This window comes from Strongylocentrotus purpuratus, unplaced genomic scaffold (assembly GCF_000002235.5).
Source record: "Strongylocentrotus purpuratus isolate Spur 01 unplaced genomic scaffold, Spur_5.0 spur5_scaffold_16, whole genome shotgun sequence".
In the NCBI taxonomy this organism is placed as follows: domain Eukaryota; kingdom Metazoa; phylum Echinodermata; class Echinoidea; order Camarodonta; family Strongylocentrotidae; genus Strongylocentrotus; species Strongylocentrotus purpuratus.
Window position 1 is genome coordinate 5229670 of NW_022145601.1, and position 23038 is coordinate 5252707.

At 37.6% G+C, this 23038-nt stretch overlaps 1 protein-coding gene across 1 annotated transcript; it reads right to left on the minus strand.

Moving 5' to 3' along the window:
* Positions 1-1170: 1170 nt before the first annotated feature.
* LOC578561 (protein phosphatase 1 regulatory subunit 7) lies at positions 1171-10077 on the minus strand. The gene is made up of 9 exons (XM_003724381.3): positions 9989-10077; positions 7819-7925; positions 6588-6653; positions 5715-5845; positions 4678-4840; positions 3982-4098; positions 3007-3111; positions 2227-2313; positions 1171-1505 (listed from the first exon to the last, which is right to left on the minus strand). The coding sequence occupies exons 1-9, from the start codon at positions 10044-10046 to the stop codon at positions 1329-1331; spliced, it is 1011 nt and encodes a 336-aa protein (XP_003724429.3). The 5' UTR covers positions 10047-10077; the 3' UTR covers positions 1171-1328.
* Between the last annotated feature and the right edge of the window lie 12961 nt (positions 10078-23038).

Consider the following 23038-nt stretch of genomic DNA (forward strand, 5'->3'; position numbering starts at 1 on the left):
CCACACACTGCTAATTTATGGTGTTGGGTGGGGGGGGGGGGGGGGGGGGGGGGAGGGTCTTACTTAAACTACATAACATATTCTACACATATCTGTATCAACATTCTCCACTCCCTATGGATCATTCCTACAGATGAGAACAATCTGTACAAACCACAATCATGTTCACACCCTACCGGTACATCCTGGTAGAGAGAAGCAATGTAGATAAAAAAAAAACTTCCTTGAAGCCCCTCTGCACTAGTTTCGCCAGGAGGGATTAGACCTCCCTGCATGATAACTGACAGGTGGGTATCTCATGAAATCAGCTCTCAATTAACATAATAAAAAAGGACCATTGGGGACCAACACTGATTAGGTATTGTTTGCTATATAGAGGGCGCAAGTAGCTATAAGTAGTGCAGTGGGGCTTTAAAGGACATAACCACTGTACCAGGGATTGAACCCACAACCTTAGTGCCTCCATTCAGTTGTTCAAACCACTGAACTATATTAGCTCTACTCTGAGTAGAAGTACAGGAAATAAAACCATTCTGGCTCTCATGAAGTACCAGTATTAAAAACAAACTACGTAGTACAACTTTGAAACAAGAAGTGTTTCTACAGGTCCTCTCTAAACAAGGTCTATTGATAAATGTAGCTATGGACTAGTAGAAGCAGGACACGCTATTAAATGCCTGTGACCTGACATTTGCTCCTGCCAAAATTACTCAGGGCTTTGTTTTGTTGAACGTATAGGGTTAGGGTTGCCATTGGGTTTTAGGTTAGGTTCAGGGTTGGGGTAAGGGTCAGACTAAGACCCCGTTCTCACTCACTTTGAAAGTGGTCTTAGTTAGACCGCTCCAGAGGAACGGGTCTTGAGGAATGGTTTGCGAGCATTCACACTCTGAGCAGTTCTTTATGGCTCAAACCGCTCCACGAGTCAAAGTGGTCTTGTTGCTATGGCAGCTCAGGCCAGCAGGTCAATTTTTTCGCGCGTGGAATACAAACCGTTGATCATCTAGCATATAAGTATTGGTGTGTATTGCAAGGTTCTGGAATCATCAAAATGATAAGAAATTTGGCCCACTCTTGGTAAAGTTACTAGCACTGTACACAGAAAGATGTATATAGATATACCAAATATATCAATTAGTAGGCAGTTTCCCGGCAAAATTTGTATCACCACGTATTAGTCAGAACATATTCTTTCACATGATTGGTAATCAGAGCTTCCATTTCATTTTTTGAGGGGGCGTTTCAAAAACTGGTCTATACCTTTAAAAATTCAGTTAGTGTAGGACATTGGCGCAGAGCAATGGTGGCAGGAGTAAGTATGGAACAACATGCTACTGCCTGCAGTAGGTTGCGTCTATTTGCTTGAGGTGGGGGACGGCTAGTTTAATCTTGTTCCTGTACATCTTGTCCTTGTAGATGGGGTTGTGTTCTAGGTAGACCGTTTCGAGTTTGGCGAGGGATTTGAGCTGATCGACGTCTTTCCAGTGGTCCAGGAGATTGTTGTTGAACTGGGTATGGAAATAGCAAGGGGGAGAAGAGAGAGGAGGGATAGAGAGTGAGAGAGAGAGAGAAGAGAAAAGAGAGAGAGAGAGAGAAAGATAAGAAAGAGAAAGGCGAAGAGAGTGAGAGAGAGAGAGGGGGGAGGGAGAGAGAGAGAGAGAGAGAGAGAGTGAGTGAGAGAGAGAAACAGGGAGAGGAGGAGGGAGACAGAGAGAGAGAGTTGGAAAGAGAAAGAGGGGGGAGGGAGAGTGATAGAAAGTAGGAGGGAAAAGAAAAAAGTAAGAGAAAAACAGAAAGAAAGAATAAAAATATAAAAGGAAACAAAAGAGAGATAGAAAGAGAATTTTGAGAAAGAAGATATAATGAGAGGAAGACAAAATCTTAGTTTGACTTTCTTTTTAATAAGTGAAAAGTGTTATCATTGCCAGAAAATAATTTCTGCTTGTAGTATTTGAACTTAATCTTTGTCATTATGAGCTTATTGCTTTAATTATTAAATGTTATTACCTATTTTGTTTCCTGTAATTTTGATGTTTGCTTTTACCATTGTACAAAACCTGTAATTCGGCTTTCGAGCAGCGATTGATTTTTATTTCAATAAACCATTACTACTACTTCTACATGGTTAAGGGTACATTCAGACGATTCGGTTTTCCACTTGTTTACAAATAGTTGACTTCCCAAAAGCCTCTGGTATCACACAGACTATGAAAATAATCATTTACTTACCCAGAACTCCTCGAGAAGCACCAGATGACCGACATTCTGTATCCTTGTGATCTTGTTACCTGCTAGATCTAGCGTTGTAAGATTAACCTGAATAGTTAAATGGGAGGATGACAAGAATAACCGTTATAACAGGTTATACATTGGAGGACTTTATGTTTGAAGTGAGTACAAAACGTTGGTGTTAGAGGGCAAATTAATGAATTATTGAATGTCAGCCATTAGGGTACTCTAAAAAATACCATAATACATAATGCGCCTCAAAATAGTTTAACTACATAGATAGCGCGATATAAGTGCATTACATATCATATGCATTTATTTATACATAAAAATGATACTTTTGTTTGGGAAAAGCTAAATATCGATACACATTGCTTACAATGGCATCACAGGGTTTTGAAATAAACTCCGGCATTTGTTTTGAGCCAATACTGGTGGATGCCCGACAAAGCTATCAAGCATAACATTTACAATGTTACCAGATTTATGAAAGATAATGGCATATAATGAAACTTGTCTAAAGGCCAACAATGGGAAAAGGAAAAGTAGCCACTGTAGACAGGTGGACTTTCTAGACAGGCTCTTTAAAAGCATCATATGTAGTCCTATACCAAACCAACCTTATCCACATAATAAACACAGATTTCTTCAAGTTGGAGGACAATATAAAAGACCACCATGGACAAGTGGGAGCACAATATAGGAAACCATAAGAGAGAGGTGGCCTTTCTAGAGAGCGGGCTACTCTTTTAAAAAAAGAACAGTTTTGGTTGTACTTACATTGTTTTCTAGATTTTCTATAACTTCTAAGCCATTGTGACTAATGTAGAGTTCTTCCAAGCTTGTCACTGCATCAAGACCCTCGAGCTTGGTGATGCGATTACTCTAGAATATAAAAGAAAGGGATGGTTGAGTGATGTACATGATGAATTCATTATGCCTTTCAAGCACCTTGGGAATATTCCAGATTAGTTCATGGAGCAAAAACCAACAAGATTTTGATTAAATTGTACCTGGAGAAGAAACAAAATCATGCAACATAAACTGCGTACATTATATCTAGTATGAAATGGATACCGTTTTTTGTTTTTTGTCACAGCTTCCATGACAGAAAAATCTAACCCTGAAAGCTGCCATGCTGTCTGAGAAAATGATATTGTACGATGTTCATAAAATACATGCAAAGGTATTTTTAAAGCAGCTTTCCAAATTGGGTATTATATAAGTGTAGCACAAATCATCAGTTTGACTATAATGTAGTCTTATGTAGATTCTTTTTTTTCTTTTTCCATCCAATTCTCATATTTATGAGCTGGAAACTATCAATTTGATCAACCTGCAATACAAAAATGAGTGTTCATTGTAAAAATACCAAATGCTCCTAAGAATGGAAGAGCCACCCATGTATGAACTTTTCTTGGGCATTGAAAGAAACTTTCTTGGGCATTAACCCTATTTTAACTGGGCCATTTCAGACCAGGTTTTACATGAGCATGCATAAATTTGCATATATTATCTGATACATGTCCATTTCATTACACACACATGTATGGAAAGTCAGTTTTTGGATGACCTTTGATCCTTATTGGTCATGTGACCTTGTAATGCTTGGTCCGAGCTTGGCAAATTTAGTACCAAAAGTTGCGCAAGACTTTAAGGAAAAACTTCATGAAAGGAAAACTTTATATGTGCCGCGGTTCTGGAGTAGTCGCTAAATTACTACAGGGGGGTCAAATAGGGTTAAAAGAACCTTACCTGTATACTAAGAACTCGCAGCTTTGTGAGCTTGTCCAGGTTTTCCAGCTTTGTGATCTTGTTCTTCCCAACAAACAAACTCTCAAGGTTGACTAAAGTATCAAGATTCTCTAATTTCTGTAATTAAAAAAGAATGAAACATCATATCAATAAGAAACAAATGTCAATTTTTGTTACAAATAATTATATCTGAATCATGCTTCATGACATTACAGAGCTGGCCAGAGGTACATGTATACTGACCAGCTCAATTTCAAACATTTTCACCCAAAAAATCAGATCTTACAAGAAATAATTTATAATAATGACCCTAGAATGTCCAATTGTACAATAAGAATAACATTTTGGGGGACAAAAATCCATATTACCTCAAGACATATGTAGTCGCTTGAACACAATTCTTGTAATTAGAATATACAGAGTTTTAAAAAAAACCTGGGTAATACAGGTGAACTACCGGTACCTAGTCCCTATGATAGGCTCAAACCTGTATGTTCTCTAACTACAAACATTAAAACCACTCCACTGACTCTAGTATCAACCAATCAATCAATCAATCAATCAATCACTAGTGCCCTGTCCTGAACTTGAGTTTGATATCAAGCTCTATACATAACAAATAGGCAATCACATTTTTGTGACTGATTTGAAAATGTGCTACAATTTGAATCTATCACATTGAGAAACCGTCCTTACTCGTATCCTGTTGTCCCCCAGCTCCAGCATATTGAGATTGGTGAAATGGCTGAGGTTGTCGATCTTGGAGATCTTGTTATTGATAAGGAAGATCCTCATTATCTTGACCAGGGTTTCCAGATTCTCTATGGTCCTGATCTTGTTGAAAGACAGGTCTAGAATGCTACAAAAGATAGGAAGGGGAGGGGAACAGATGAAATGAGAAATTAATTCAAAATGCTCATATGAGAAATAGTTGAAATGGGGTATATCTTATTTTACAGGTATGATGCATGCTCTTGCAACTATTTTTTTCTACACATTTATCATATTCCAACAATTAGACCCTGGCCCCAACACTATACCTTACCCTTACCCTAAACCTAACCTAAGACCTCTTGCAACACTTACCCTAAACCTTCATTTTTAATCAAATAAAGCACTAATAATAATAATAATAGGCATTTCTATAGCGCCGTCTATCTAGAAATTTTATTCTGAGGCGCATTTATTATTATCCCGGCTTTAGCCTAACTGCCATTACAGCGCTCCAGCATTTCAAGGAATTAATTCCTGCCAGGTACCCATTCACCTGGGTCGAGTGTGGCAAATGAAAATAAATGCCTTGGAATTTCCAGTAAAGTACTTTAATCACTCGACACTAAGCAATCATAGCTGGAGCATAGGATGGATCTTTCTTCTATCTTGAGTACAAAGACTAATAAATGTAAACAGCACCTTCATTTAAGTCCAGGGATACATAGACGCTCACAAGAGCATCACAGATTTTCAATCATGACTATCTCTCATCCTTCCTTTCAAATTCATAACTTCTTCATAGTTGACCCTTTTTTGGTGAAAATTCTAGATCTGTTTCACTTTTCTATTGAAATCACAATTCATTTTGCTCCCACAGTTGAGTAATTGATAGTGTTTTGGACAACAAGACAATAATCATCATTTGGTTAGAATTTAGAAACCTTTTCCAAGTCATATTTCAACCACTTGACTATTTTCTTTTCAGTATGTAATATTGGTTCTTCAATGAATGAACTCACGTCAGCTCTACCAGTGTCTCCAGGCCTTCAATCTTTTTCAGCTGATTATCATAGAGGTCAAGGTCGGTCAAGGTCGTCAGGGTCTCCAAGTTTTCAATCTTCTTGATTTCATTTTGACGCAGACACAGAGTCTAGTGGGGATACAGATAAAGGAATAGATTGAAAATTTAGAATTTAGAACTTCCTTGCACCTTTTAAAGATTCAAAGTAGAGGGCTCTCATGGGGAATTCAACACCATCAATCATGTATTCTCTTGACTGTCAAAATGTTTTAAAAATTGCCCAAAATAAAAATTAAAAGTTAAATAGGAAAACACACATGGGACTTTGATTGGAACTTAGCTTGATTTACTGAATTTCATTTGTTTAATACTAAGATTTTCCATCTTTTGTACCAAAATAACTTTGTTGACAGAGACTTGTTCATATTGAATATCCAGAGCAATTTGGTTTGGACTCGGTGGGAATTCAATTTCCCTCCATTACCAAAACAAGATGACCTGTGACCTTGTTCTTATTTCATGTTTTGTAAAGCAACATGTATTTCAGGGAGTGTTTCACAAAGACCAAGATCATCTTTAAGTTGGACTTAACTATGGCTGGCCGTTCATGCCATTATTTCCTCAAACCATTCCTGGCATTGGCTTCTCAAGGGACATTCAAAGCATGGTCACAAATCTTCAGAATTTACATTTTTTGATAGTTCATTATTGAAGGAAAAAATATTATCTAAAGATCATAATTGAGAGACCAATGGTGAGAGCAACCAGTGGCACAATTGGCCTGCCATAGTTAAGTCTAACTTCAAGTAAATCTTAGTCTTTAACACTTCCCTGATCTTGTAATTAATTTAATGTAATAGTTTGAGCTTACCTCCACCTGGGTCAGTACTTCAAAGCCAATGATTTGAACCACTCTCTTATGTGTCAGATCTACATCCTGGGAAAAAAGAAGAGAACATACAACTAAAATCAAAATCAAATAGCATAGAAAAGACTGCACACTTTTGCAGAATAAAATAATTGCTAGGTCCTGTAACATATAAAAGCAACTTACAATCACTAGTAAAAACAGAGCAAATTAATCTATTGTATCTCCATTCATACTACAATTAGATGTGTCTTACTATAAATGTTATCATTTTCTAACATAAAATTGATCGTAAGTTGCTAATGATTTTAAAGATACAAGTGATTGCAAGAAATACATTTAATTTGGGGAAGATGGAATGAAGTGTACATGTAACTCTCAACAGTAAAGTGTCATTATTTTCTTGATTAAAAAAAAATCAGTTATCTTACAATAACCCAGAGTTCAATATGTTTCAGCATATCATAGTATTTGGGGGAGGGGGTGGGGGGCTTTTAGTTTTTGTGTGCAAATATATTCATGATATACTTTATAAAGAAAGAAAAAAGAAAGAAAAAAGCACTTGTTTACAAATGACTGCTGCACATTCCATTGTTTTAATCCATTACTATTGTGACTTACATGCATATGAAGCAAACAGAGTTAAAAGAGGTGCATTTCAAAAGATTTTCAATCATTTGCGAATACCAGGAAGTGATGATGGTCAATATAAGGCACAATGCAACACTAACAATTGGAGATCCCAAATACACTTACCGGTATACAAATTCTTAACCAAAAAAAACAGCAAAAACAAAAACTTTCAATTCATAGTTGAAATGTTCTTTCTTTATAGAGTACCTTATAATTAACATTCAAACAATTTGAGGTAATAATTATGAAAATAATAAACCTACAAATGCCACTGAGGAAAACTAATACACAAGTATTAGATAACATTTTATGAAGTGTAAAATAGTTTCTATGCTTATACTGTCTGCAATTACATGCATGATATTGACAAAAAAATTATTTCTTTTCAATTTTCACAAAATATCTTTATTTTATAAAAATAAAAATTATAGCATAGTTTATTGACATCAGTCAATATGGTATTACTTAAAACAATCTTCAGCGGAAAACAGTTTGTGCAAATGTGTATAACAGGAAGTCCTCATTGGGGAGGGGTGACTGGTTGTACCCCCCCCCCCCTCCCTTTAAATCTTAAATCCTCCAGAGGTAGAAAGATACTTACATAAGCATTTGGGTCTAAAGAGATTGGTTCTTGTTCTGGAGGCTCTATCATCTCCACTCCTGGCTCTCCTTCTCCTTCCTCTTCTGATTCATCAGTCAATGGTGTATCTAGAAATAAGAGGATCAAATTGCCAAAATTAAGAAAATTTGAGATCAAGAAGAAGAGCAACAATAAAACAGTGTAACACTAACAATATTAACAATGTACCGGTAGGGCTAGACCGAATTTTCCGTCTCTTTCGTTCGTTGGCCTCTTATTGGGGTAGGGTCGGCCGGCTCTCTCTTTAGAGACGGAAACCGTCTATACACATTCCCTTGATAACTCCACGGCCATTTCAGGTCGTAGCGTTTTGCCCCCAAAATCCCCCAAAATCCCCCAAAATGTCATTTTACCTCGTGTATATGATAATGTAAATTAGGCCTAGGCTATAATACATCGGTTCCACTTACTAACTTGATTGAAATAATCCGTTTAATGGTCCCTTTTAAGGAAATTATGGGTCAAAATCGACATCCATGTTGAAAATCTTGCAAGCCGTGTTAAACTCTCGCTGCCGGAGGAGTCATCTAAATCAATCTCATCCCTTCTAGTCTACGCCGAAGGCAAAATGATTATGAAGGAAAAACTGTGCGCCATCTACACGTTCGTAATGGCGTTATCACAGTTTTTCCTTCATAATCATTTTGCCTTCGGCGTAGACTAGAAGGGATGAGATTGATTTAGATGACTCCGGCAGCGAGAGTTTAACACGGCTTGCAAGATTTTCAACATGGATGTCGATTTTGACCCATAATTTCCTTAAAAGGGACCATTAAACGGATTATTTCAATCAAGTTAGTAAGTGGAACCGATGTATTATAGCCTAGGCCTAATTTACATTATCATATACACGAGGTAAAATGACATTTTGGGGGATTTTGGGGGATTTTGGGGGCAAAACGCTACGACCTGAAATGGCCGTGGCGTTATCAAGGGAATGTGTATAGACGGTTTCCGTCTCTAAAGAGAGAGCCGGCCGACCCTACCCCAATAAGAGGCTAACGAACGAAAGAGACGGAAAATTCGGTCTACGGTAGGGCCTACCCATCTTATTTTATATTTTCTACTCAATTTCATATTAAGATCCAGATCTACAGTAGGGGCGCTGGTCCGAGAATAAGGATCGTCTTCATAAACGAGGATCTTCTTCCTAAAAACGGACCGATGCGTCCTCAAAAATAAGGACCGTCTGCATTTTTGCAGACGTTTCAAATTTTAATTTAGCGCATTGGCGATGCAAAAAACGGATTCTGCAATGATTTTCTTGATGCATTTTACATTGACATTGTACAGAGACTTTCACATTATCAGCAATAAATCCTTGGGAAGACGGACAACCCATAAAAGTAGACGGACAACTAGGGTTATTTTGGCATCGCCAGCAGGCCGTTCTGTAACATGAAACCCCCAGAGCGCCGATGAAAAAAAACGTCCTCGAAAATGCAGACGACCCTTATTTTTGAGGACGCATTTTGTCCTCGTTTATGAGGATATCCTTGTTTATGAGGACGATCCTCATTCTTGGACCAGCGCCCCTACTGATCTAGTCAAGAGGACTGGAAACTCATCATTAAATGAGAGATCTAGACTAGATCTATCTAATATTATAAGTTAGCTGCACTGTAGACTGTTACTGTAGTGAAGCCCATTTCATGGCTATTTCATCATCTTTTTTTGTCACTCTTTCAATATTCATCTTCTTTCTTTGTTTTGTTTTAGCACTTTTTCATGTTTATTTTGTTACGTTTTCTTCATCATTTTTAAATCATTTTGTAACTAAGCTAAGCCAAGTGCATATAGGCACAGAATATATTCCACATTAGTTGGACTCAATCTCAAATTCTTCTCAAGAAGCTAGACTGGAAAATTGAGAATTTATTTTAGCTCAGACTCGAACACTGCACCAGCACTTGCCACTGCGGATGCGGTGCGAACTGCACTAGCTGTACTGTTTGACTTCGACTTTTTGAGCAATATTTGTGTGGAAGTCTCAACAACATTCAACAGGAGCTGGTAGCGTCAAAGATTGATAGCTTACATTTTCACCCACGAAAAAATTAATAGCCATCATTTTTACAGTTATTGATACCTTAACCATGAAATAACATGAACAAAAATAACAAAATCTTACCATTCTTTTCCTCCGCCATTCTAGTTTTTTTTTGTAGCAGTCGCCTCACAGATTTCATTTCATTGAACTAGCGGACGAAAAATTGCTCTTCAATGTTATGGTATCTCTAACTATATGGATACAAATGAAAGGTGATGGCAAATTCAGATGGATTTTTGGAAGAAATCTATAGAAAATTAGAAATCATGAAAAAACAGATGAACATGTTTTATGAAAGAGATACAGAGAGAGAGAAAGAGAGAAAGAGAGAGAGAGAGAGAGAGAGAGAGAGAGAGAGAGAGAGAGAAGACAGAGAGAGAGCGAGAGAGATGGGATACTGGGGAGGGGGGGAGACATTTTTTTTTTTAAAGCAATTAGACGGAGAAGAACAATGATTTATTAAAATGAGTGAGAAAAGAGGAAGTCGCTTGCGAGTTGCAAGGTTCCTTTAGAATATTGTTGCATCTAGAAAACAAACACGAATATGGAAATTGAGATGTATTAGGCATAAGAGTGCACAAAATGAAGACAAGCATAATTACATGAAGTTCATTCGTTTTTTTGTTTTATACAAACAAAAGGGTACAGAAATCATTTTTTCAATCAATTTAACTCGATCTGTCAAGTAAACAGATGTTGAATGCAAAACATGATTAGAGCCTTTAGAGACTTCCCTTCCCATTGCAACTTTTCATCATTTTGAACTTTTGCTTATTAATTCCTTACTTTTCCCTAGCTTGAATGATCTTCAAATGAAATCTAGAGAAAAACTTAACAGATAAACACATAGAGAGAGAGAGAGAGAGAGAGAGAAACTTAATTAAATTACGTTTTTCTTTAATATACACAAGACTATGTCATTGTTGTAACTTCCGGAGCCTATGACCTACAAGCATTGCTTTCTCTTTAGGCTCCATCATATTTCTTCCCTTATTCAACTTAGTCTTATGTATCATTTTTTTTTTTTTTTTTGTATAAACGCATCCTAAAATGAGTTCAAAATGTAGCATGCTATATGTAATGATGTACTATACAACATGTGAGAAATATGAAAATAAACTGAAACTGAAACTAAACTGAAACTGAAACAAAAAGCAAGAAAGAGGGGAGATAATAAAATAAAGAAAACATATTTGTGTTAGGATTGGGGCGAATGAAACTGCGCACGTTGACATTTATGATAGCCGCCCTCTATATAATAAGACCCCTTTGAAACTTAATTACAATTTATTCAAGGATAAGTTTGGGAAAAGAAGATCAAGATAAAAATAATCGATTCCCCGGCCGGGATATGATGAAGATGATAATCATGATAATGATCAGTGACGCATGGTGAAATAGACGATGATGATAATAATGACGACGATGATGATGATGTATTGAACAGTGCATTAAACTTTTAAAAAAAGCAGAAACACAAAGTTGCAAACCGTCCAGAGACTCCCAATAAATTGCGTTACTGCATTACAAATCTTTATTCTCAGTTTTCTTATGTATAACTGATATTCTTATAAAATTGAAGGTATTTATGGCGTATATATTAAATACTGAATGAACGCCATTAAACTATTACTACAACAACAACACAACTATTGAACAGTGCATATGGATTATGGTGTTCAATGATGGTAATGATGATGATGATGAGGATCTGGTGATGATGAATGATGAAGATGATGATGATGATGATGATGATGATGATAATGCGGATACTGAGATAACGAATATTTAGTAAGCCGTTGTGACCGCGTAGAATGTAACCCGCACCGATCGTCCGACTATTAGAGATCGATCGAGAGCGGACGATCGGTGCGGATTTTATCCGCGCAGAATGTCCGTGTCGGACATTCCGTGCGCGCCTCAAATGTCTGACGGACAATCTGTGCTGAAGAGGTCTCGCACCAATAGTCCTCCTGCCACACCGAATGGTACTTACGGTAGGCAATCTTTTGGAACCTGTAGAGGTTTGCGCACGTCACTACGTAAAGGAAATGTTGACGCCCCCTAATGAATATGCATTATGCTTGTGCCGACACGGCGTGTACTGTCCGTACACGCTGTTCATGCATATCCTATCTAGGCTATGACAGCACATCTGCACTACCGATTCAAGCAAGAGAATATATCACTACACTTGTATTGTTTTGAATACATTAATTGCATCTATACTTGCATCATTAGTGCATTTCTATATTTGTATTGTACTGTTGTGACTTCATACTTGCATCAATATAAGTTGTTGCATCTAACCTGTTCCAAACTGCATTTTGCGTGTCCCAAATTTATATCTTTGTCATGGGTGCATTGTTTGCATCAATCAAGTTATTGCATTGAAAATGTTCCAATCTGCATTCTACGTGTTTCAAAATTTCTGTCTTTCGGTAATTGTATGGTTTGCCTACACACTCCAATTATTCAAATTATTGCATTGTATATGTTCCAAGCTGCATTCTACGTGTTTCAAAATTTCTATCTTTGGGTAATTGTATTGTTTTGACTTCACACTCCCATTATTCAAATTATTGCATTGTACATGTTCCAAGCTGCATTCTACGTGTTCCAAAATTTCTATCTTTACGGGATAATATTGTTTTGCCTACACACTCCCATCTTTCAAATTATTGCATTGTACATGTTCCAAGCTGCATTCTACGTGTTCCAAAATTTCTATCTTTCGGTAATTGTATTGTTTTGACTACACACTCCCATTATTCAAATTATTGCATTGTACATGTTCCAAGCTGCATTCTACGTGTTCCAAAATTTCTATCTTTACGGGATAATATTGTTTTGCCTACACACTCCCATCTTTCAAATTATTGCATTGTACATGTTCCAAGCTGCATTCTACGTGTTCCAAAATTTCTATCTTTCGGTAATTGTATTGTTTTGACTACACACTCCCATTATTTAAGTTATTGCATTGTATATGTTCCAAGCTGCATTCTACGTGTTCCAAAATTTCTATCTTTGGGTAATTGTATTGTTTTGCCTACACACTCCCATCATTCAAATTATTGCATTGTACATATGTTCCAAGCTGCATTCTACGTGTTCCAAAATGTCTATCTTTACGGGATAATATTGTTTTGCCTACACACTCCCATCATTCAAAATAATTATTGCATTGTACATGTTCCAAGCTGCATTCTACGTGTTCCAAAATTTCTATCTTTACGGGATAATATTGTTTTGCCTACACACTCCCATCATTCAAATTATTGCATTGTACATGTTCCAAGTTGCATTCTACGTGTTCAAAAATTTCTATCTTTTGGTAATTGGATTGTTTTGCCTACACACTCCCATCATCCAAATTATTGCATTGTACATGTTTCAAGCTGCATTCGTCGTGTTCCAAATTTTCTATCTTTCGGTAATTGTATTGTTTTGACTACACACTCCCATTATTTAAGTTATTGCATTGTATATGTTCCAAGCTGCATTCTACGTGTACCAAAATTTCTATCTTTTGGTAATTGTATTGTTTTGCCTACACACTCCCATCATTCAAATTATTGCATTGTACATGTTCCAAGCTGCATTCTACGTGTTCCAAATATATCTTTGGGTAATTGTATTGTTTTGCCTACACACTCCCATCATTCAAATTATTGCATTGTACATGTTCCAAGCTGCATTCTACGTGTTCCAAAATTTCTATCTTTCGGTAATTGTATGGTTTGCCTACACACTCAAATTATTCAAATTATTGCATTGTACATGTTCCAAGTTGCATTCTACGTGTTCAAAAATTTCTATCTTTTGGTAATTGTATTGTTTTGACTTCACACTCCCATCTTTCAAATTATTGCATTGTACATGTTCCAAGCTGCATTCTACGTGTTCCAAAATTTCTATCTTTCGGTAATTGTATTGTTTTGACTACACACTCCCATTATTCAAATTATTGCATTGTACATGTTCCAAGCTGCATTCTACGTGTTCCAAAATTTCTATCTTTACGGGATAATATTGTTTTGCCTACACACTCCCATCTTTCAAATTATTGCATTGTACATGTTCCAAGCTGCATTCTACGTGATCCAAAATTTCTATCTTTCGGTAATTGTATTGTTTTGACTACACACTCCCATTATTTAAGTTATTGCATTGTATATGTTCCAAGCTGCATTCTACGTGTTCCAAAATTTCTATCTTTGGGTAATTGTATTGTTTTGCCTACACACTCCCATCATTCAAATTATTGCATTGTACATATGTTCCAAGCTGCATTCTACGTGTTCCAAAATGTCTATCTTTACGGGATAATATTGTTTTGCCTACACACTCCCATCATTCAAATTATTGCATTGTACATGTTCCAAGCTGCATTCTACGTGTTCCAAAATTTCTATCTTTACGGGATAATATTGTTTTGCCTACACACTCCCATCATTCAAATTATTGCATTGTACATGTTCCAAGTTGCATTCTACGTGTTCAAAAATTTCTATCTTTTGGTAATTGGATTGTTTTGCCTACACACTCCCATCATCCAAATTATTGCATTGTACATGTTTCAAGCTGCATTCGTCGTGTTCCAAATTTTCTATCTTTCGGTAATTGTATTGTTTTGACTACACACTCCCATTATTTAAGTTATTGCATTGTATATGTTCCAAGCTGCATTCTACGTGTACCAAAATTTCTATCTTTTGGTAATTGTATTGTTTTGCCTACACACTCCCATCATTCAAATTATTGCATTGTACATGTTCCAAGCTGCATTCTACGTGTTCCAAATATATCTTTGGGTAATTGTATTGTTTTGCCTACACACTCCCATCATTCAAATTATTGCATTGTACATGTTCCAAGCTGCATTCTACGTGTTCCAAAATTTCTATCTTTCGGTAATTGTATGGTTTGCCTACACACTCAAATTATTCAAATTATTGCATTGTACATGTTCCAAGTTGCATTCTACGTGTTCAAAAATTTCTATCTTTTGGTAATTGTATTGTTTTGACTTCACACTCCCATCTTTCAAATTATTGCATTGTACATGTTCCAAGCTGCATTCTACGTGTTCCAAAATTTCTATCTTTCGGTAATTGTATTGTTTTGACTACACACTCCCATTATTCAAATTATTGCATTGTACATGTTCCAAGCTGCATTCTACGTGTTCCAAAATTTCTATCTTTACGGGATAATATTGTTTTGCCTACACACTCCCATCTTTCAAATTATTGCATTGTACATGTTCCAAGCTGCATTCTACGTGTTCCAAAATTTCTATCTTTCGGTAATTGTATTGTTTTGACTACACACTCCCATTATTTAAGTTATTGCATTGTATATGTTCCAAGCTGCATTCTACGTGTTCCAAAATTTCTATCTTTGGGTAATTGTATTGTTTTGCCTACACACTCCCATCATTCAAATTATTGCATTGTACATATGTTCCAAGCTGCATTCTACGTGTTCCAAAATGTCTATCTTTACGGGATAATATTGTTTTGCCTACACACTCCCATCATTCAAATTATTGCATTGTACATGTTCCAAGCTGCATTCTACGTGTTCCAAAATTTCTATCTTTACGGGATAATATTGTTTTGCCTACACACTCCCATCATTCAAATTATTGCATTGTATATGTTCAATGCAATAATTTGAATGATGGGAGTCCCATCATTCAAATTATTGCATTGTACATGTTCCAAGTTGCATTCTACGTGTTCAAAAATTTCTATCTTTTGGTAATTGTATTGTTTTGCCTACACACTCCCATCATCCAAATTATTGCATTGTACATGTTTCAAGCTGCATTCGTCGTGTTCCAAATTTTCTATCTTTCGGTAATTGTATTGTTTTGACTACACACTCCCATTATTTAAGTTATTGCATTGTATATGTTCCAAGCTGCATTCTACGTGTACCAAAATTTCTAACTTTTGGTAATTGTATTGTTTTGCCTACACTCCCATCATTCAAATTATTGCATTGTACATGTTCCAAGCTGCATTCTACGTGTTCCAAATATATCTTTGGGTAATTGTATTGTTTTGCCTACACACTCCCATCATTCAAATTATTGCATTGTACATGTTCCAAGCTGCATTCTACGTGTTCCAAAATTTCTATCTTTCGGTAATTGTATGGTTTGCCTACACACTCAAATTATTCAAATTATTGCATTGTATATGTTCAATGCAATAATTTGAAAATGTCTATCTTTACGGGATAATATTGTTTTGCCTACACACTCCCATCATTCAAATTATTGCATTGTACATGTTCCAAGCTGCATTCTACGTGTTCCAAAATTTCTATCTTTACGGGATAATATTGTTTTGCCTACACACTCCCATCATTCAAATTATTGCATTGTATATGTTCAATGCAATAATTTGAATGATGGGAGTCCCATCATTCAAAGCTGCATTCTACGTGTTCCAAAATGTCTATCTTTACGGGATAATATTGTTTTGCCTACACACTCCCATTATTCAAATTATTGCAATGTACATGTTTCAAGCTGCATTCTACGTGTTCCAAAATGTATATCTTTATTGTTTTGCCTACACACTCCCATCATCCAAATTATTGCAATGTACATGTTCCAAGCTGCATTCTACGTATTCCAAAATGTCTATCTTTGGGTAATTGTATTGTTTTGCCTACACACTCCCATCATCCAAATTATTGCAATGTACATGTTCCAAGCTGCATTCTACGTATTCCAAAATTTCTATCTTTGGGTAATTGTATTGTTTTGTCTACATATCACTCAGGCGCGGATCCAGGATTTTCCAATAGGGGGGGGGGGGCCGGAAATTTAAAAATTGCGCAGACCGTTTTTGTCCAACTCAATATACCAATACTGACAAGGTCATAATGAAAGCACGAGACCGGAACATCGGGGGGGGGGGGGCTATAGCCCCTTGCACGAAAAAGTAATTTTCTGGTTTCACAATTCGGCTAGAGAGCGAAGCGAGCGAGCAAAAATTTGAGCATAAATTGTATTTTGTGAAAGTGTTATTTGTCACCAAAATAAATGAGAAAAGATGAAAAAAATCATATTCGGGCAGCTCACTGTTCCCCCCTCCCATTACTGGCGAAGCGCATAAGCTTTGACGTTTTATTAAATTATTAGAGATAGAAGATGATTCGTTGTTCCATTCTTGACTCTCAATCCTTGTCTAAATTCAATTTTCCCCGCCCGCGCGTAAACTTCTGACGCTTCATTAATTATGAGAGAAAGAAGATGATTCGTTGTTCCATTCTCGATTCTTAATCCTTGTTTGAATTCAGTTTTCTTTAAATTATAAGAGAAAGAAGACGATTCTTTGTTCCATTCTCGTCTCTTAATCCTTGTTTGAATTCAGCTTTCCCCCTTCAGCACGAGGCGTGGAAGCTTTGACGTTTTATTAAATTATTAGAGGAATATTAGAAAAGATTTTGCAATGTTGAATGCTGAAATCATGTATTCTAGAAAATCCCTAAGCTCAATATGTACGTTCTTTCCGCTAGATTTCTTTCTAGCTATATTACTAAATTTCCTGGGGGACGTGTCCCCGTATCGGATCCAGGATTGCAGCCCCTGTCCATGATTACTACCATTTCTACCAACATGAGTTCAAATACAAACACAAGCGAGTTGGTTGTGAGCTGAATCCAAATGAAGGGCAAAATAAGAGTTGTGAAGCGCCCTACCGTTTATTTAAAATCTGACTGTTGAGTATATAGCTTCTACTTAAAAGAGATCCAACATATTGTGCCCTTTTCAAATTTCTCACTAAAGAGTGATGACCTTTGTAGCGCAGGGGCTGTTTTTAACGTTTAACTTTGAATCCGCGGCTCGAGATTTTATGCGGCCGGCCCGGCCCCCTCTATTCAATAACGTTTGCCAAGCCTTCAGGAAAGACCCCCAAATCTCCAGATTACAGTTTTCCCTTATTCGTCGTTACTGTCACTTAGCGCCATTTCCTTTTCTTTCCCCCTTTCTCACCCGACTTTTCTCTTCCCCACCCACTCAGTGTTATCTAGGGTACGCACAGGGGCGTCGCTAGACCTTTTTCTCTAATAATTTTATGAAAAATAAATTCAAACAAGGATTAAGAGTCGAGAATGGAACAACGAATCATCTTCTTTCTCTAATAATTTAATAAAACGTAAAAGCTTCCACGCCTCGTGCTGAAGGGGGAAAGCTAAATTCAACAAGGATTAAGAGACGAGAATGGTACAAAGAATCGTCTTCTTTCTCTAATAATTTAAAGAAAACTGAATTCAAACAAGGATTAAGAATCGAGAATGGAACAACGAATCATCTTCTTTCTCTCATAATTTAATGAAGCATCAAAGCTTATGCGCTTCGCCAGTAATGGGGGGGGGGGAACAGCGAGCTGCCCGAATATGATGTTTTAAAAAAATCTTTTCTCATTTATTTTGGTGACAAATAATACTTTCACAAAATACATATTATGCTCAAATTTTTGCTCGCTCGCTTCGCTCACTAGCCGAATTGTGAAACCAGAAAATTACTTTTTCGGGCAAGGGGCTATAGCCCCCTCCCCGATGTACCGGTATGGTGCTTCTATTATGACCTTGTCAGTATTGGTATATTAAGTTGGACAAAAACGGTCTGCGCAATTTTTAAATTTCCGCCCCCCCCCCCCCCCCCCCCCCCCCCTATTGGAAAATCCTGGATCCGCGCCTGAGTGGTATGTAGACAAAACAATACAATTACCCAAAGATAGAAATTTTAGAACACGTAGAATGCAGCTTGGAACATGTACACTGCAATAATTTGAAAGATGGGAGTGTGTAGGCAAAACAATATTATCCCGTAAAGATAGACATTTTGGAACACGTAGAATGCAGCTTGGAACATGTACAATGCAATAATTTGAATGATGGGAGTGTGTAGGCATAACAATACAATTACCCAAAGGTAGAAATTTTGGAACACGTAGAATGCAGCTTGGAACATGTACAATGCAATAATTTGGATGATGGGAGTGTGTAGGCAAAACAATACAATTACCCAAAGATAGAAATTTTGGAACACGTAGAATGCAGCTTGGAACATGTACAATGCAATAATTTGAATGATGGGAGTGTGTAGGCAAAACAATACAATTACCCAAGGATAGAAATTTTGGAACACATAGAATGCAGCTTGGAACATGTACAATGCAATAATTTGGATGATGGGAGTGTGTAGGCAAAACAATACAATTACCCAAAGATAGAAATTTTGGAACACGTAGAATGCAGCTTGGAACATGTACAATGCAATAATTTGAACGATGGGAGTGTGTAGGCAAAACAATACAATTACCCAAGGATAGAAATTTTGGAACACATAGAATGCAGCTTGGAACATGTACAATGCAATAATTCGAATGATGGGAGTGTGAAGGCAAAACAATACAATTACCCAAAGATAGACATTTTGGAACACATAGAATGCAGCTTGGAACATGTACAATGCAATAATTTGAATGATGGGAGTGTGTAGGCAAAACAATACAATTACCCAAAGATAGAAATTTTGGTACACGTAGAATGCAGCTTGGGACATATACAATGCAATAACTTAAATAATGGGAGTGTGTAGTCAAAACAATACAATTACCAAAAGATAGAAAATTTGGAACACGTAGAATGCAGCTTGGAACATGTACAATGCAATAATTTGGATATGATTGGAGTGTGTAGGCAAAACAACACAATTACCAAAAGATAGAAATTTTGGTACACGTAGAATGCAGCTTGGAACATATACAATGCAATAACTTAAATAATTGGAGTGTGTAGTCAAAACAATACAATTACCGAAAGATAGAAATTTTGAAACACGTAGAATGCAGCTTGGAACATGTACAATGCAATAACTTGATTGATGCTAACAATGCACCATTACGAAGATATAAATTTGGGACACGCATAATGCAGTTTGGAACAGGTTAGATGCAACAACTTATATTGATGCAAGTATGAAGTCACAACAGTACAATACAAATTTAGAAATGCACTAACTTAATTGATGCAAGTATAGATGCAATTAATGTATTCAAAACAATACAAGTGTAGTGATATATTCTCTTGTTTGAATCGGTAGTGCAGATGTGCTGTCATAGCCTAGATAGATATGCGTGAACAGCGTGTACGGACAGTACACACGCCGTGTCGGCACAAGCATAATGCATATTCATTAGGGGGCGTCAACATTTCCTTTACGTAGTGACGTGCGCAAACCTCTACAGGTTCCAAAAGATTGCCTACCCTTACTACCACACCGAATGTCCGTACTCTAGTCCAAACGTATACATAGTCAAAACAAACAGGGATGTACTCTCATATCCCTGATACAAGTATAATTATACTTAATGAATGAAACGACTAGATAACCCATATTCAGCTTAACCAGCTAGCTAGGGATGAAACTACAGGCAGTGGCGGATCTAGTAGGGGGATGGGGGGGGGGGGGGGTGCAAATTGTTAAAATTTCGAGGGGCCCCCCCAAAAAAGGTGCTCACTACCCCCCCCCCCCCCCAAGATCGCGGAAAAAGGCCTTTGCCTCTGCCCCCCCCCCCAGACCAACCCCCCCCCCCCCCTTCTCGCCAAAAAAAAAAAAAGAGAGAAAGGAAAGGGAAAGAGGAGAGCTAAAATGGAACACAAAAGAGGTAGAAATAAGAAAAGGGTGAAAAGCCCGGCCCCCCACTCAGGTTTCAAAATGACCGCATGCGTGTTGCCAAAATGTCCTTTTCGTAACAAAAGAAAAAGGTCGAGCCGTATTGACTTTACACACCGGACTTTTGCTGAAAAGGGGGGGGGGGGATGCTGAAAAAGGCTCGTAAAAAGAAAAAGGTCGAGCTGTATTGACTTTACACACCGTACTTTTGCTGAAAAGGGGGGGTCGGTTTGAACACGCATATGCGTACCCTAAATAACACTGAGTGGGGGGGCCGGGGTGAAAAGAAGCAGAGATCAGTTGCGATTAATCCCATCAACATCGTGTGGATCGGGGGAGGGGGCGAAAGGCCCCTGCCTCCCTCACCAAACTTAAATGAGAGAGGGTGAGAGAAGTATGGGGGGGGGGAGAGGAAGAAGAAAGGTAGGGGAGATCAGTTACAATTTTTCTTTAAAGCAAAAAAGCTCGGATATTAAAAGTTAATGAAGGTAGGGGAGATCAGTTACAATTTTTCTTTAAAGCAAAAAAGCCAGATATTAAAAGTTAATCATTTTTTCCAATTTAGGTGTGACAAAATAATTATTGTTGGTGTTGTTGATTGTTGATGTATGGGAAAGGGTTCCAATGGGGTTCCAATGCACAATATGTCAATGTATTTGAAATTATGCTAGCCAAATATTGGTACGTAATGGTGACACCGGCAGTGGCGAAATGAGCAAAAACGTTTGGGGGGGGGTAGAAAAAAAACCGCACCACCCACTTTTTATGCAGGCCTCGCTGAACGTTTCTCTAAGTAGGTTGGGGGATTGGTATTTACGATAAGGCAGAGCGTAGCGTTTATTGGCGTAGGGTCTAGGGCCTTTAACCCTCTGAACTACAACTTGTTGGCGGCAAAACTGATATCCCGCTTCTTTTATTTTCTTCTTCCGTTTTTACCTCCCTTAACTCTTCTTTTCCTTTTTCTTTCCCTTTTCATCATTCTCTCTTATTTTGTAATGGGGGGGGGGGGGGGGGGGTGACAGCAGGGATCCAAGACCCTTTCGGCCCTTGATCTGCTTCTTCCCCCCCCTTTTTTTCCCCTTCTTCTTCCTCTTCCTCTTCTTTCTTTCCCTTTCTCTCCTCTTTCCCATTCCCTTCTTTTCCTTCTCTCTCTCTCTCTCTTTTTTGGGGGGGGGGGGGGGCAAGGCCCTCCCGGCGCCCTGGATCCGCGTCTGCCTTTAGGGGGTATAGCTGCGCCTGCCGTCAGCTAGCTGAAAGTGTTAACAACTAAAAGCACAGTGTTAAATACTAAAAGTGAACCAGGTAATCGTAGTGAGGCAAAGTGGTCTCGTGGATAAGCAACCGCCTAGTAAGTGGAAGGTATCGGGTTCGATCCCCAGCTAGTGTATTTTGTTTTAAAGCCCAAAAGCCAGATATTAAAAGTTCATCATTTTTCCAATTTTGGTGTGATAAAATAATTATTGTTGGTGTTGTTGATTGTTGATGTATAGGAAAGGGTTCCAATGCACAATATGTCAATGGATTCCTCAAAAAAACTTGAAAAAGGGCCTATGGTGAAGGGGGAGCAGCTGAGTGTAGGAAAAAGCTGTTAGGGAGCCCCTTTAGGGGGTCTTTTTATTTTTTTTTAATTTTTTTTTGGGGGGGGGGGTTCTTTCTTGGAGGTCGTCAGCTAGCTGGCGGTCGTCAGCGTAGCCGGCGGCCGGTAGCGTTAGCCCCAAAGCCATGTCCAATTTTTAAACTACATTCAAGAGTCCTTATTGCCAGGTTAAACAAGTTTTTTACATTTTCAGTACTACTTTCTTCCTTTTATTCACTCTGTACACTCCCATGCTATCCTTTTCCAGTCTGTTAACAGCTTTACAACATGAATTCAATGATGGGCAAGGTTTTACTCCTCATATGAAAGCGCCCAAACTTCGCGAGGTGAAACAAAGGGTCTTTCAATTCAAGTCTATTCAAGCCCAATATGGGCTAACAACTGGCCTGCATACCCGAGCAGAATCATTTTGTGCTCGACAAAGACACACAGCCTTGGGTAAAGAGGTCCAATGTTATTAATTTTTTTAGTTATATTTTTTTATTGACAGTATACTATTAAATATCAGGAATATTGGATGCTCTGTTTCAAATACAGTCCAGATTGCCGCGCAATGAATTATCTCATGCTTCTTGTCCCAAAACCATATCTAACTGGTTTTTAAAACGGTATCATTTTAATTTCCATTTCCCAGCATTATTTTGAACTGTCTTGAATTGAAGTTGTTTTCCTTTCTTATATTTCGATACCATTACGTCATCAAAATAATGCGGTCATTGTTGCAATGTCAGGAATGCTATTATTACCTTTTATGTAATCCTTGCAATCGACAAAAATATTCCGTCAATGAAGGGAGGGTCGGGTTTTTTTTTTTCAATTCATTAAT